General features: G+C 40.8%; 1 protein-coding gene across 1 annotated transcript in view; it reads left to right on the top strand.

The window, feature by feature from the left end:
- GPR156 (G protein-coupled receptor 156) overlaps positions 1-12,910 on the top strand; it is a 129,821-nt gene that overhangs the window by 32,922 nt on the left and 83,989 nt on the right. The window contains exons 2-3 of the mRNA XM_025375799.1: positions 7,962-8,429; positions 8,655-8,791. Of these exons, the coding sequence (XP_025231584.1) occupies positions 8,334-8,429; positions 8,655-8,791 (233 nt within the window). The 5' untranslated portion in view covers positions 7,962-8,333. The remainder of the gene's footprint in view (positions 1-7,961; positions 8,430-8,654; positions 8,792-12,910) is intronic.

Genomic DNA, 12,910 nt, shown 5'->3' with positions numbered 1-12,910 from the left:
TTTCTTAATCTTGAGTTCTAATTTGATTGTGCTGTGGTCAGAAAGACTGTTATGATTTCAATTCTTTTGCTTTTGCTGAGAAAGTGCCATGTGGTGATGAGAAGAATGTATATTCTGTTGTTTTGGGGTGGAGAGTTCTGTAGATATCTATCAGGTCTTCTTGATCCAGAGCTTAGTTCAGGTCCTGAATATCTTTGTTAATTTTCTGTCTGAATGATTTGTCTAATATTTTCAGTGGAGTGTCAAAGTATTTCACTATTATAGTATGGGAGTCTAAGTCTCTTTGTAGGTCTCTAAGAACTTGCTTTATGAATCTGGGTGCTCCTGTATTGGGTACATATATATTTAGGATAGTTAGCTCTGCTTGTTGAATTGAACCCTTTACCATTATGGAATGCCCTTCTTTGTCTTTTTTTTTTTTTAATCTTTGTTGGTTTAAAGTCTGTTTTGTCAGAAACTAGGGCTGCAACCCTTGCTTTCTTGTGTTTTCCATTTGCTTCGTAAATTTTTCTCCATTCCCTTATTTTGAGCCTATGTGTGTCTTTGCACTTGAGATGGGTCTCTTGAAGACAGCATACTGATGGGCCTTGGCTGTTTATCCAGCTTGCCATTCTGTGTCTTTTAATTGGGGGCATTTAGCCTATTTATATTTAAGGTTAGTATGTTATGTATGAATTTGATCCTGTCATCATGATGCTAGCTGGTTATTTTGCTGACTTGTTTTTGTGGTTCCTTCATAGTGTCACTGGTCTGTGTACTTTAGTATGTTCTTCTATTAACTGGTAACAGTTTTTCCTTTCCATATTTAGTGCTTCCTTCAGGAGTGCTTGCAGGGCAGCCTGGTTGTGACAAATTCCCTCAGCATTTGCTTATCTGAAAAGGATCTTATTTCTCCTTTGCTTATGAAGCTTAGTTTGGCCAGATATGAAATTCTGGATTGGAAATATTTTTCTTTAAGAATGTTGAATATTGGTTTCCAGTCTCTTCTGGCTTGTAGGGTTTCTGCTGAGGGGTCCACTGTTTTCTACTGGGCTTCTCTTTATAGGTGACCTGGACTTTCTCATTGGCTACCTTTAGCATTTTTTTTTTTTCATTTTCACCTTGGAGAATCTGATGATTATGTGTCTTGGAGGGATCTTCTTGTGGAGTATCTTACTGGGGTTCTCTGCATTTCCTGAATTTGAATTTTGGCCCACCTTGCTAGGTTGGAGAAGTTCTCCTGGATGCTATCCTGATGTATGTTTTCCAACTTGGTTCCATTCTGCCCTCTCTTTCAGGTACCCCAGTCAGGTAATAGGTTTGGTGTCTTTACATAATCTCTTATTTATCTGAGGTTTTGTTCATTCCTTTTCTTTTTCTTTTTTTCTGTATTCTTGTCTGCCTGTCTATATGCAGAAAAATAGTGTCCAAGCTCTGAGATTCTTTCCACTGCTTGGTTTATCCTATGGATACTTCTGATTGCATTGTAAAGTTCTTTTGTGTCACAAGAACTTTATTTTTTTATCTTTATCCAGTCTACCGTTGATGGGCATTTAGTTTGATTCTATGTCTTTGTTATTGTGACTAGTGCTGCAATGAACATACATGTGCATGTGTCTTTATAATAGAATGATTCATATTTATTTGAGTAAATGTATGTTGATTTTGTACCATGCAGTTTTATTGAATTTATCAGTTCTAATTGTTTTCTTGTAGAGTCTTTCCAAATATAAGATCATATTGTCTGCAAACAATGATAATTTGAGTTATTCCTTTCCAATTCGGATGCTTTTTATATCTTTATCTTATCCAATTGCTCTAGCTAGGACTTCCAGTAGTATGTTGAATAACAGTGATGGCAGTGGGCATCCTTGTTGTGTTCCAGATTTTAGAGGAAAGGCTTTTTCCTTCTCCCATGCCCCAGGTAGGTCCAGGAGTCAAGGACTAGAGTCCAAAACCTTAGAAGTCTACCTGGTGTTCTGTCATATTGTGGCTGAGCTGGCCCTCAGACCACAAGACACAGTCCTTCCCACTCTTCCCTCCCCTTTCTGAAGGCAGAGGAACCTCATCCTGTAGCCACTGCCAACCCAGGCCATGAGGAGAACTGCCAGACTACTGCTGATGTTCCCTTAAGGCCCAAGGTCCCTTAAATCAGCTTGTCCTGAATGCTACCTAGCCTGATACTCACCCTTCAGGACAGTGGGCTCCCCTCTGGCCCAGGGAAGGTCCAGAAATGCTGCCCAAAGGTCAAGTCTTATATTCAGGGGTTCCAAGAGCCCTCTTGGTATTCTTTTTTTTTTTTTTTTTTTTTGCCCTCTTGGTATTCTAATCTCCTGTATCTGTGCTGGTACCTAAAGTGCAAGACAAAGTCCCTTTGACATTTCCTTCTGCTTTTGTAAAGCAGAAGGAGTTTTGTCCTGCAGCCACCATAGCTGGTAATGTACTGAGTCCCACCTGAAGCAAGCAAGTCTCAGAAGCTCACCCAAGGCCCTCAACATAGTCCCTGGTTATTGCTGCTGGTTATTCAGGGCCCAAGGGCTCTTCACTTAGCTGGTGATAAATGCTGGCAGGGCTGGGTCCTTTCCTTCAATGCAGTGGGTTCCCTCTGGCCCAGGGTGTGTCTAGATATGTCACCTGGTTGCTAGGGCCTAGAATGGGAGCCTCATGACTCTGACCAGTGCCCTATCCTGCTGTGGATGAGCTGGTATCCTAGATGCAAGACAGAGTTCTCCCCTACTTCTCCCTCTCCTATTCTCAAGTGGAAGGAAGGGGTCTCTTTTGGAGCTGTAAGCTGTGTAGCCTGGGGTAAGGGGAGGGGTGATGCCAGTACTCTCTTGACTGCCCCAGCTGGTGTCTCAGTAGGTTGCATGCACTCCCAATCTGCTGTCTCTGGGCCTGGTTCAGCACTAGGACTCACCTAAGAGTTGTAGTCCTTATGGCCTAGACTGCTTTTAAAGTTTACTTGGAAACAAAGAACACTGTGGCCCTCCCTGGTGAGATTTGCAGGCACTCAAGTTTAGACCACTGGGATTGATGATTCCTCTCTGGCTAGTGCTGTTTTAAATCCTCCCTCCGTTTGTACATGTCAGCTGAGTTTGGTCCAGTTTTCCTTTCTGCTCTGATTTCTGGTTCTTATGAAGGTGTTTTTTTTCTGTGTAGATAGCTGTTAACTTGGTGTCCTTGCAGAAGGAATGATCAGTGGAGACTTCTATTTTGCCATCTTGATCCTCTGCCATATATCATTCTTATCAATCATTTTTCTCTTTAGGCACCTGGAAATACACTGGTATACAAAATTAAGATCCTTACTTTCATAGAATTTGTGTTCTAATGGGGGAAGTCAAACAATAATCAGTGGACACCAATGCATAAATAAATAACACATTAAAAAGTGTTGAGGACAGGCTGGGCATGGTGGCTCATACCTGTAATCCCAGCACTTTGGGAGGCCAAGGCAGGCAAATCACTTGAGGTCAGGAGTTTGAGACCAACCTGGCCAACATGGTGAAACCTGGTCTCTACTAAAAATACAAAAATTAGCTGGGTATGGTGGCAGGTGCCTGTAATTCCAGCTACTAGGGAGGCTGAGGCAGGGGAATCACTTGAAGCTGGGAGGCAGAGGTTGCAGTGAGCTGAGATCCCACCACTGCACTCCAGACTGGAGAACAGAGTGAGACTCTGTCTCAAAAAAATAAATACATAAAAATACAAGCTGTTGAGGACAATGGAGGAAAAGGCAGATCAGAGAAAGAACATTTACAAAAGCTAGAGGGAGTGTGAAGCAATTTTAAATGAGGTCAGATTTTTGGATAATTTCTATTGCTATGTTTTTAAGTTAACCAGTGTTTCTTTTTGCAGTGTCTGATCTGTTATATTTTTATTTCAGATATTATTGTTATCTCTAGAAGTTCCATTTGGATTATCTTTCAATTCTCTCCTCATTTTGTTCATATTTTGCTTTATATCCTAGAGCATATTTGTAATAGTTGTTTTAAGGTTCTTGTGTGACAGTTGTATCATTTCTGTTATTTCTCTGATATTATTTATCTATTTTTTAAAACTTTATGGTTATAGGTCGTATTTTTTCATTTCTTTGAATGCCTGGTGATTATTTTGAATTTTACATTGTTGAACACTGGATCTTGTTATATTCCTTTTAAGAGCATTGAGTTGTGTTCTGGAATGCAATTGAGTTTTTACAGATCACTTTGATCCATTTGAGACTTTCCTTTAGGGTATATCCAGAGTAAGTAACATCTAGTTTAGGGTTAATTTATTTTTACTACTAAGATGTAGCTTTTCTGAGGATTCTATCCAATGTCCTGCGTGTTATGGGGTCTCCCCACACTGGCTGATGGAAACACAGGGTAGTCTCAGCCCTGTGTGAACTCCAGGAATTACTCAGCTATTGCCTATCAATGTTTTTTTCTTCAACTTCAAGTACTTTCTTCCTGCTCATATTCAAATCAGTACTCAGAAAAAGACTCGGGGAGATCCTCTGCAGATTTCCAAAGTGCTCTCCCCACTCTTCTTCATTACTCTGCCCCACAAATTCTAACCACCTCAACATCCTCAAATTCCAATCCATTCCGCTTACCTCAGGTAGAATTCTAGGTTCTGATTGGTTTTCCCTCCACGTGCTGTGACCTGGAAATGACCTTCGGCAGTATCTCTTAGGAATCCCAGTTGTGTGGCATCTGTTGTACAATGTCTGAAAATAGTTGTTTTATGTGTTTTGTCTGGTGTTCAACTTGTTCACAGAAAAAAGCAATTTGCACAGCAGTTAATTCTTCACAGACAGAAGCAGAAGATCTACCAATTGCAAAACAACCAAAACAACTTGTTAAAAGACAGTATTTGTATGACTGTTTTTAAGTGGTCGTAAATAGTGTATAGAAGAATAGAGATTTTGTGAGAAAGATACGGGCCTATACAGAGGGGTGAACTTGCAAATGACCATCTTGCACTTGGGAATAGTGTCTGTTTTCCTGATCCTAATCACTGGGAAGGATTCTGTAATCTCTGTCAAATAAATTGCAAACACTACCACGCATGGCCTTGGGTCTACTACTGTCTGTGACATAAACAGTTTCTCCCTAGAGACTTTGGTGTGAGGGTACAGGGGGAAGGTAGCTTTTGGAGGGACTTGCAAGACCCTTCCCTTTGTGCCTTCGATTCTGTATATATGTTGTGGTCAGATGTCTTACCATTACCCTCTCTGATAACTCCCCACCCACTTTCCCAATCACTAAACACTTTTTGAAACCATTCAACTCTTTCCTTTCAATGATTGAGCCCTTCATTGTTTCATCAGCTCCTCTTGTGTGAATCTCTGTGAATGTGTACCAAGTTTGCAGTTTAATGCCTGTCCCATGTAGGAGCCCAATATCACAGTATATAAAGTTTCTACACTGGATATCCATGGACTAAAGAGGGGTCTAGCATTCGGAGTTCGACGTCAGTGAGTTTAGCTTATCCAAGGGTACGTCTAGGATGTGCTGAGAAATTTATCCCAAGTCAGAGTTGCATCCCCCAGGACTTTAGGCTCAGATGGACAACCCCATCATATTCACAGAATCCCTCAAAGATAATTGAAGTTTAAGATTGTCAGCCCACCTGGGGTGTACAGTGTTGACCAGGGTTTCTCAACCTTAGCACTATTGACATTTGAGGCCAGATAATTATTTGTTGTTCGGACCATCCTGTGAATTATAGTATGTTTAGCAGCATCCGTGGCATCTACCTACTAGATGTGAATAGCACCCTTCTCTTAATTTTGACAACCACGAGTGTCTCCAGGATTGCCAGATGTCCCCTAAAGGTGCAAAATTGCATCATTGAGAACTACTAGTAAAGAGGCACTGTGGCATGCCGTGCTCTAGGGAGCCCACAGAAGTGCAGCTCTGGGAACTGGAGCTGAAGAAACCCAAGAGGCCCATTGGTGTCTTCTTGGAAGAGGTTAGTCCAGAGTGTCTGTACCATGTGGAGTGTATACTGGGATGACATTGACCTTGGAATGTAAACTCCTGGGATTCTTGCTTCTGCAGATTTGGAGCAGAGTTTTCCTCTTATCTGTTTTTCAGTTTACTTATTTGAAAATGAGGGCCGGGCGCGGTGGCTCAAGCCTGTAATCCCAGCACTTTGGGAGGCCGAGGCGGGTGGATCACGAGGTCAGGAGATCGAGACTATCCTGGCTAACATGGTGAAACCCCGTCTCTACTAAAAATACAAAAAACTAGCCGGGCGTGGTGGTGGGCGCCTGTAGTCTCAGCTACTTGGGAGGCTGAGGCGGGAGAATGGCGTGAACCTGGGAGGCGGAGCTTGCAGTGAGGAGATCACGCCACTGCACTCCAGCCTGGGAGACACAGCGAGACTCCGTCTCAAAAAAAAAAAAAAAAAAGAAAATGAGGAATGGTGTTTACGTCACAAAACACTATAGTGAGGATAAAATGAGATTTTATATATATATACACCCATACATACACATACACACTTCTTCCAAATGATATAATAATATATAAACATTGAATGAATAATGGTTCAAATATAAGTGTACTTAGTTGCCACTATGATTAAAAGGGCAATATAGGAAAAGTACATTTTCTTCTAATCCATCATGTCGTAATAGCCCTCCCTGTGGTTTGCAGTATGGCTCTATGCTAGAAGGCACAATAGGAAAATGTCCAACTTTAAAAAAAAAAAGAAAAGAAAAAATATCTTTCTAGCAATCAAAATCTCAACTAAATTAGAATGCAAATAGGTTTTTATATTTGCTTCATAATTTTGCATTAAATAATCTGACCAGACTATGCAAGAATTTAAATGCCTTGATAGGAGATACTGGCTTTTAGTTCTCTTGGGATTTCATTGTAATAAACCTGGTAAATAATTCAGGAACATATGAGAGGCCAATGAATGGCCAGCACCTGGTGCTATATTGTTTGTGCATAAGCACACAGACTCAAAAGATGGCACTCTCCACCTGTCACTGTTGTTCTGGCTTAAACGTGGGCCCTGTGTTCAGTGGCAATTGAAATAATAGTAACTGATATTTTTGCCTTTCCAATTTTCCTTCACAATGAAAGAAAACTGTGCTAAGCTGTTTAAAAAACACAAAGCAGAAGTGGCAGCCTCTTTTAGATTACCATTGGTAAAATTTCAAATCTATTTTCTCTATTAAGGGATTGATTGCTTTAAAGAATTAGGGATATGGCTATCTTTTCTACTGGTGCTAATTTGAGCCTTTTTGCCTTTCTATCTTCGTTCCACAAGGCTGAGCTTCTCTTTAGATCACATTATTCATATTGCAAGGATCTTCTGAGAGAAATAACACCATCCTCTGGCCAGCCACTCACTCTGCAGGAGTTCCTAGAGCTCCCCAGTTTCTTTCCCTATTGTCTGAGTAGTCTGTCTCACTCCTGTTAGTCTCACAGTTTAAATACAAACAAAGGCTCTTGCAGGCAGCTTGGGTACCTTTCTGTGACCCCAACTGACTGGACATAGAATGTTCCTCACTGAGAGAACAAGAGCTAGAGTGACCGACAGATCATGTGAGGAGACAGCATGGGGCACCTGAGCCCAGCACCATCCAGGATCAGACAGAACTTAAGCCATGAGCTGCATAGAAAGATCCTGGGAGGGCACTGGGTGTTCCAGTATGGAAAAAAGAAAGATGTGGCTCACAAGTCTAAGCTAAGGTCTTTACAGTACTGGGCCATAAAAAGGATCTGAAAAGAAACTGCAGAAAATGTTAGATATGTTTTATCTTTGTTTTAAAAATATTATTTATTATAATGGCTTAAAATATGTTTATTTAAGTATATTTGATACCTTTATAATATGTATAATAAAGTGTATAATAAAATATAACTATGTAATTAAAATAGATGATATTTTAAAACCTCTGTAATAAACCATTTATGTGTTTGTGTGCACACGCGCGTGCCTTTGTTTAACAGGTTTAATTGCTTTCCTTTCTTCAGGAACCAGACTGAGGGTACTCAAGCAGTGACTGCCATCTGGTGGTTAACCAGAATCATCACTTTGTGTAGCCTGATGGTTACTAAGATGTCCACTCTTGACTCACATGGCATGCACTGGCAGCCCGCGAAGGATGTCTGATTTTGGAGGGTAACCAGTTGAAGGCTGTCTGATGAAGGAGCCTAGTGAAATAACCCTTTGCTTCTACCTGACTGTGTTGTTCACTGTGGATTCTGAGCCTGCAGCCAGCTCCAAAATGGGACCTCTGAAGAAAAGATTTGAGTTGCTCTTGTGTTTTAGTCAAAGATCTGCATCCCTACCAGTGGGTAACCAAGACTGTGAATAAGCACACACCAACAGGGGCATGTGGTGACATGGAGCCTGAAATAAACTGCTCTGAATTGTGTGACGGCTTTCCTGGCCAGGAGCTGGATCGGAGACCCCTTCATGATCTCTGCAAGACAACAATTGTAAGTGAGCAGCCACGGGGTACCAGGGCTGCTCAGATATATGTGTTGGTGGTGGTGTTGGGGAGGAGGAGGTAGAAGGAAAGGAGGATGAGGAAGGGGAGGAGGGGGAGGAGGAACTGCTCATACAGGATACATATTTCCCAGCATTGGTGACAATGGGGCAGTTTGTTTTTGACCTATAGAAAATCCTTCATTCCTAACAGCTTCTCCTTATTCTGTCCTCAGACGTCTTCCCACCACAGCAGTAAGACCATCTCTTCATTATCTCCTGTCCTCTTGGGTATTGTTTGGACTTTTCTCAGCTGTGGACTTCTGCTGATACTTTTCTTTCTTGCCTTTACAATTCGCTGCAGGAAGAACAGGTAAGCAGCCCAGTTTCTCCTCACACGTAGCTGAATCATGAAACCCAGAATGTTAGTATTATTTTGGCAGCACAAGCCGCTAGCTGGTCTCCCACCACAGGATTAAGCCACATGAGAAGTTCCCTCTGAAATAGTCTACCTGTTGAGAAAGGGAAAGATGTAGGTCAGTATTGTGCTAACTACTGCAAGGGTATCCAAAGAAGAGAATGAAGAGTCTCTCTCTATAATGGAGGTACAATCCTTCTGAGAAGATGAGGTATTTATATTTAAAATGAAGACCGTGTAGAGGATTCCAAAGCAGCACACAACTTGAGGACAACACAGCAGAACCAGTCTGGGTGAGTTAGGGTTTCTGCAAAAGCAGTGAAGCACTACTACCTGGCTATTTGCTAGATAATTCTGCCTGACTGGAAAGTCACAGACTCATCGAGGTAAGTATGGCTCCCAGGATTCGCAAAAGAAGCAAAATGGTGATGTTTTTCTAAAGGAACTTGTAGCACCTTGGCTTGGATGCAATTTCATCCTTCCTCAGGGCCCATCCCATCTCTCCCACCCCAACACTGTACCCTCATTCTACCACAGCTGTCCCAGGGTACCTCATGAGAAGCCCTGCCCCAAACTTCTCCTTAGTCCACAGCTGACTTCTAGATGGAGCCCACAATCAGAAATTAACAGCTTCCTCAAACCAGCCAAACTCGTCCGGCCCCGCTCCAGCCTTACCCTGTGTGGTGACCAATCATGTTGTGTTCCATTGCATGTGGATTTGACACTCAGATGAGAATCGGTCAGTTGCATTTTGGGACGCTGTTTTGCCATGTTAGGCATGGAGGATATGGAATTGTTAAGCAGCAGTGACTTGGTCGTTGGGTCACCCTCAGCATGGTGGTGATATGTGGCACTCCAACTAGAGTATACCCCAGAGACTGCCTCATCCACTTTTCATTCTGTTCCTCAAGCACACTACACTGACTCCCATCTCAAGGCTTTTGTACTTACTGTTCCTGAACTGTTCCCTCTGCCTGGAAGTCCTCCTCAGATCTTCCCATGACTAATTCCTTCTCATCTTGTAGGTCTTGGCTCCAATGTCACCTCTTCAGAGACACTTTCCCTGATCATCCTATCTAAAATAGCATCTCTACCCATGATCGCCCGCTCATCTCATTCCATATCCTATCAGCCTGTTTTATGTTCCTTATAGCAAGCATAGTCTGCTATTACCATATTTATCGATTTACCTCTTGATTGTCTGTATCCCCTACCAGAATGGAAGTCTGTGAACACAGGGACTTTGCCTGTCCTGTTGTGCCCACCACTGTGTCTCCAGCATTTAGAACAGACTCTGGGACATAATAGGTGCTCAGTAAATATGCACCCAGTGATCCTGGAAGGAAAGAGATTTAAATCTCAGCGGTGGCTACTGCCAACAAAATGACTGGGAAAATCATGCATTTCAAGGTTAGAGAACTACGGAGTAGTCTTTTCAGCTATAACATGTTTCTATAATGCAAAGTAATACTTAATTGGTATTACCCAGTTGGTAATAAGAAAATTATGTCATTGATTCATATGTTACTTTTCCCCCAGCAAATCAATAGTTTAAACATTCATGGGCAAGCTTTCTCACAGCTAGTAAAGGAAGCTTTAAGCTTGGCAGTTCCTTCCCTTAGGGCAAGTAGTGGCTGGCATAATGGCTTAAGAACTTGTGTCTTCCCTACAACATGAGGCTGTAGGAGTAGATGAAGAAGCGGAGAAGACATTTGCCTTATGTTTAAAAACTTCAGTTGATTGTTAAAGAAAGCACAGATCCAGAGCAGATTTTTAATTTTTTGACAATGTTATCTATTGGAGATGAATGCCCCTGAGGACCTGTGTCTTGAGATTTAAGACTGTAGAAGTTGACTTTGATCCTGAGTACAAATGATAGTGGACATTTACTCGGTGGTAGTGTTTTAGTTGGAAGATTTAATATTTTATTAATACTCTTGTTACAAAGTTAACTGTTTTGAGTGTTATGACCCCATCCTATTTTCCCCACAAACTATTATTTTTACATATAATTTTGCAGAATACAAGGTTTATCAAGCATTTATATATCCTGTTAAAACAGGAACACCTGTAAACAGCATTATACTAGAAACCCTTATATTTCTTTCACTCTGTTAAAGATTTTGCTGCCTGTTTTGTTTGCAATGGGAGCATGACTTGGCATAAAGAATACAATATTAAGAGGTACTCTGAATAGAAACACATTTTACAATTAAGTGGCTTACAAAGTCAGACAAGGAAAGATAAAATAACCCAGTTTCAAAAGTGTTTTATTGAACAATGCATTTATTAAAAGATGCAGCATCACAATCAGATTTCGTTATAATTCTGTGGTCTCTAAATTTGTGACTGTGTGTGTGAGTATTCATGTGTGTGTACATGAAGAAAGAAGAGGAAGAAAGATATTTTAACACAATAAAAATAATACAAAAATGTTTAAATCCAGTTGCAGATATTGAATTTTTGATTAAAAAAAAAAAATTCAAAAACCAGTAAGGATAAAGAAAACTGAACACTATAAACCAACTTGACCCAATTGACATTTATATTACCTTTCACCCAACAACAGCAGAATACATATTCTTTTGAAGTATACATGGAACATTTACTAAGATACATCATATTCTGGGCCATAGAAAAAGTCTCATTAAATTTAAAAGGATTCAAGCTGGGTGCAGTGGCTCATGCCTGTAATCCCAGCACTTTGGGATGCTGAGGCAGATAGATCACCAGAGGTCAGGAGTTTGAGACCAGCCTAGCCAACATGTGAAAACCCATCTCTACTAAAAATACAAAAATTAGATGGGTGTGGTGGCGTGCACCTGTAGTCCCAGCTACTTGGGAGACTGAGGCAGGAGAACCCGGGAGGCAGAGATTGCAGTGAGCCAAGATCATGCCACTGCACTCCAGCCTGGGTGACACAGCAAGACTCTGTCTCAAAAAAAAAAAAAAAAAAAAAAAAAAAAAAAAAAAAAATTAAAGGATTCAAGTCATAAAAAGTATGTTTTCTGACAATCAAATTAAAATGGAAATCAACAGCGGAAAGATCTCTGGAAAATCCTGAAATATGTAGACACGACATAGAACACTTTAAATAATCCATGGTCAAAAAAGAAATCAAAAGGAAAGCTAGAAAATGTTGACCAGAATTAAAATGAAAAATACAACCTAAGATTTGTTGGATGCCACTAAAGCAGTATTAGGGGGAAATTTAGAGCACTAAACTCCATATTAGAAAAGAAGAAATGTCTCAAATCCATGACCTTAGCTTCCACCCTACAAACAGAAAAAAAGAGCAAATGAGACCCAAAGTAAGTAGAAGAAAGGAAATAATAAAGATCAGGTTAGAAAATAAAATAGAAAACAGAAGAACAATAGGAAAAAGTCAGTAAAGCCAAAAGCTATAAAGATAAGTAAAACTGATCAACCTCTAGCCAAAGTGATCAGAATAAAAAGAAGTAAGATACAATTACCCAAATAAGGAATGGGAGAGGTGACATCACTATAGATTCTACAGATATGAGGGATAAGGTAATGTTGTAAACAACTATGGTAGGCAGCCTCTAAGATGTTCTTCAATGATTCCCAACTCCTTGTAGTCACACTCCTATGAAATCCTCTCTCCTTGAGTATGGGATGAACTTACTGAGTTGCTTATTAATGAGATGCCACTTTTGGCATTAAGTCACAAAAACTGTGACTTCCATCTTGGATCTCTCTCATTGTCCCACTAACTCACTCTGTGGGAGGCCAGCTGTTGTGTTATGAGCTTTCCTGTAAAGAGGCCCACACTGGCAAGGAACTGATGTTTCCAGCCTGCTGCCAGCAAGTACCTGGGGCTTACTAACAGCCATGTCAGTGAACTTTGAAACAGGTGACACCTTGATTGTATTCTTATGTGAAAACCTGAACCACAGGCACCGAACTAAGCTGTGCCTTAGAAATATTACCAGTTCAACTCAAACTCTTCAAAAAAAAAACTGAAAATAAGGAAGTAATTCCCAACTCATTCTATGAGGACAGCATTACCCTGATATCAAAATTGAATAGACAAGAGGAAGAGGAAGAGGAAGA

This window comes from Theropithecus gelada, chromosome 2, assembly GCF_003255815.1.
Source record: "Theropithecus gelada isolate Dixy chromosome 2, Tgel_1.0, whole genome shotgun sequence".
NCBI lineage: Eukaryota > Metazoa > Chordata > Mammalia > Primates > Cercopithecidae > Theropithecus > Theropithecus gelada.
The sequence above is the reverse complement of the archived record's forward strand: the minus strand, read 5'-3'. Positions and strand labels throughout refer to the sequence as shown.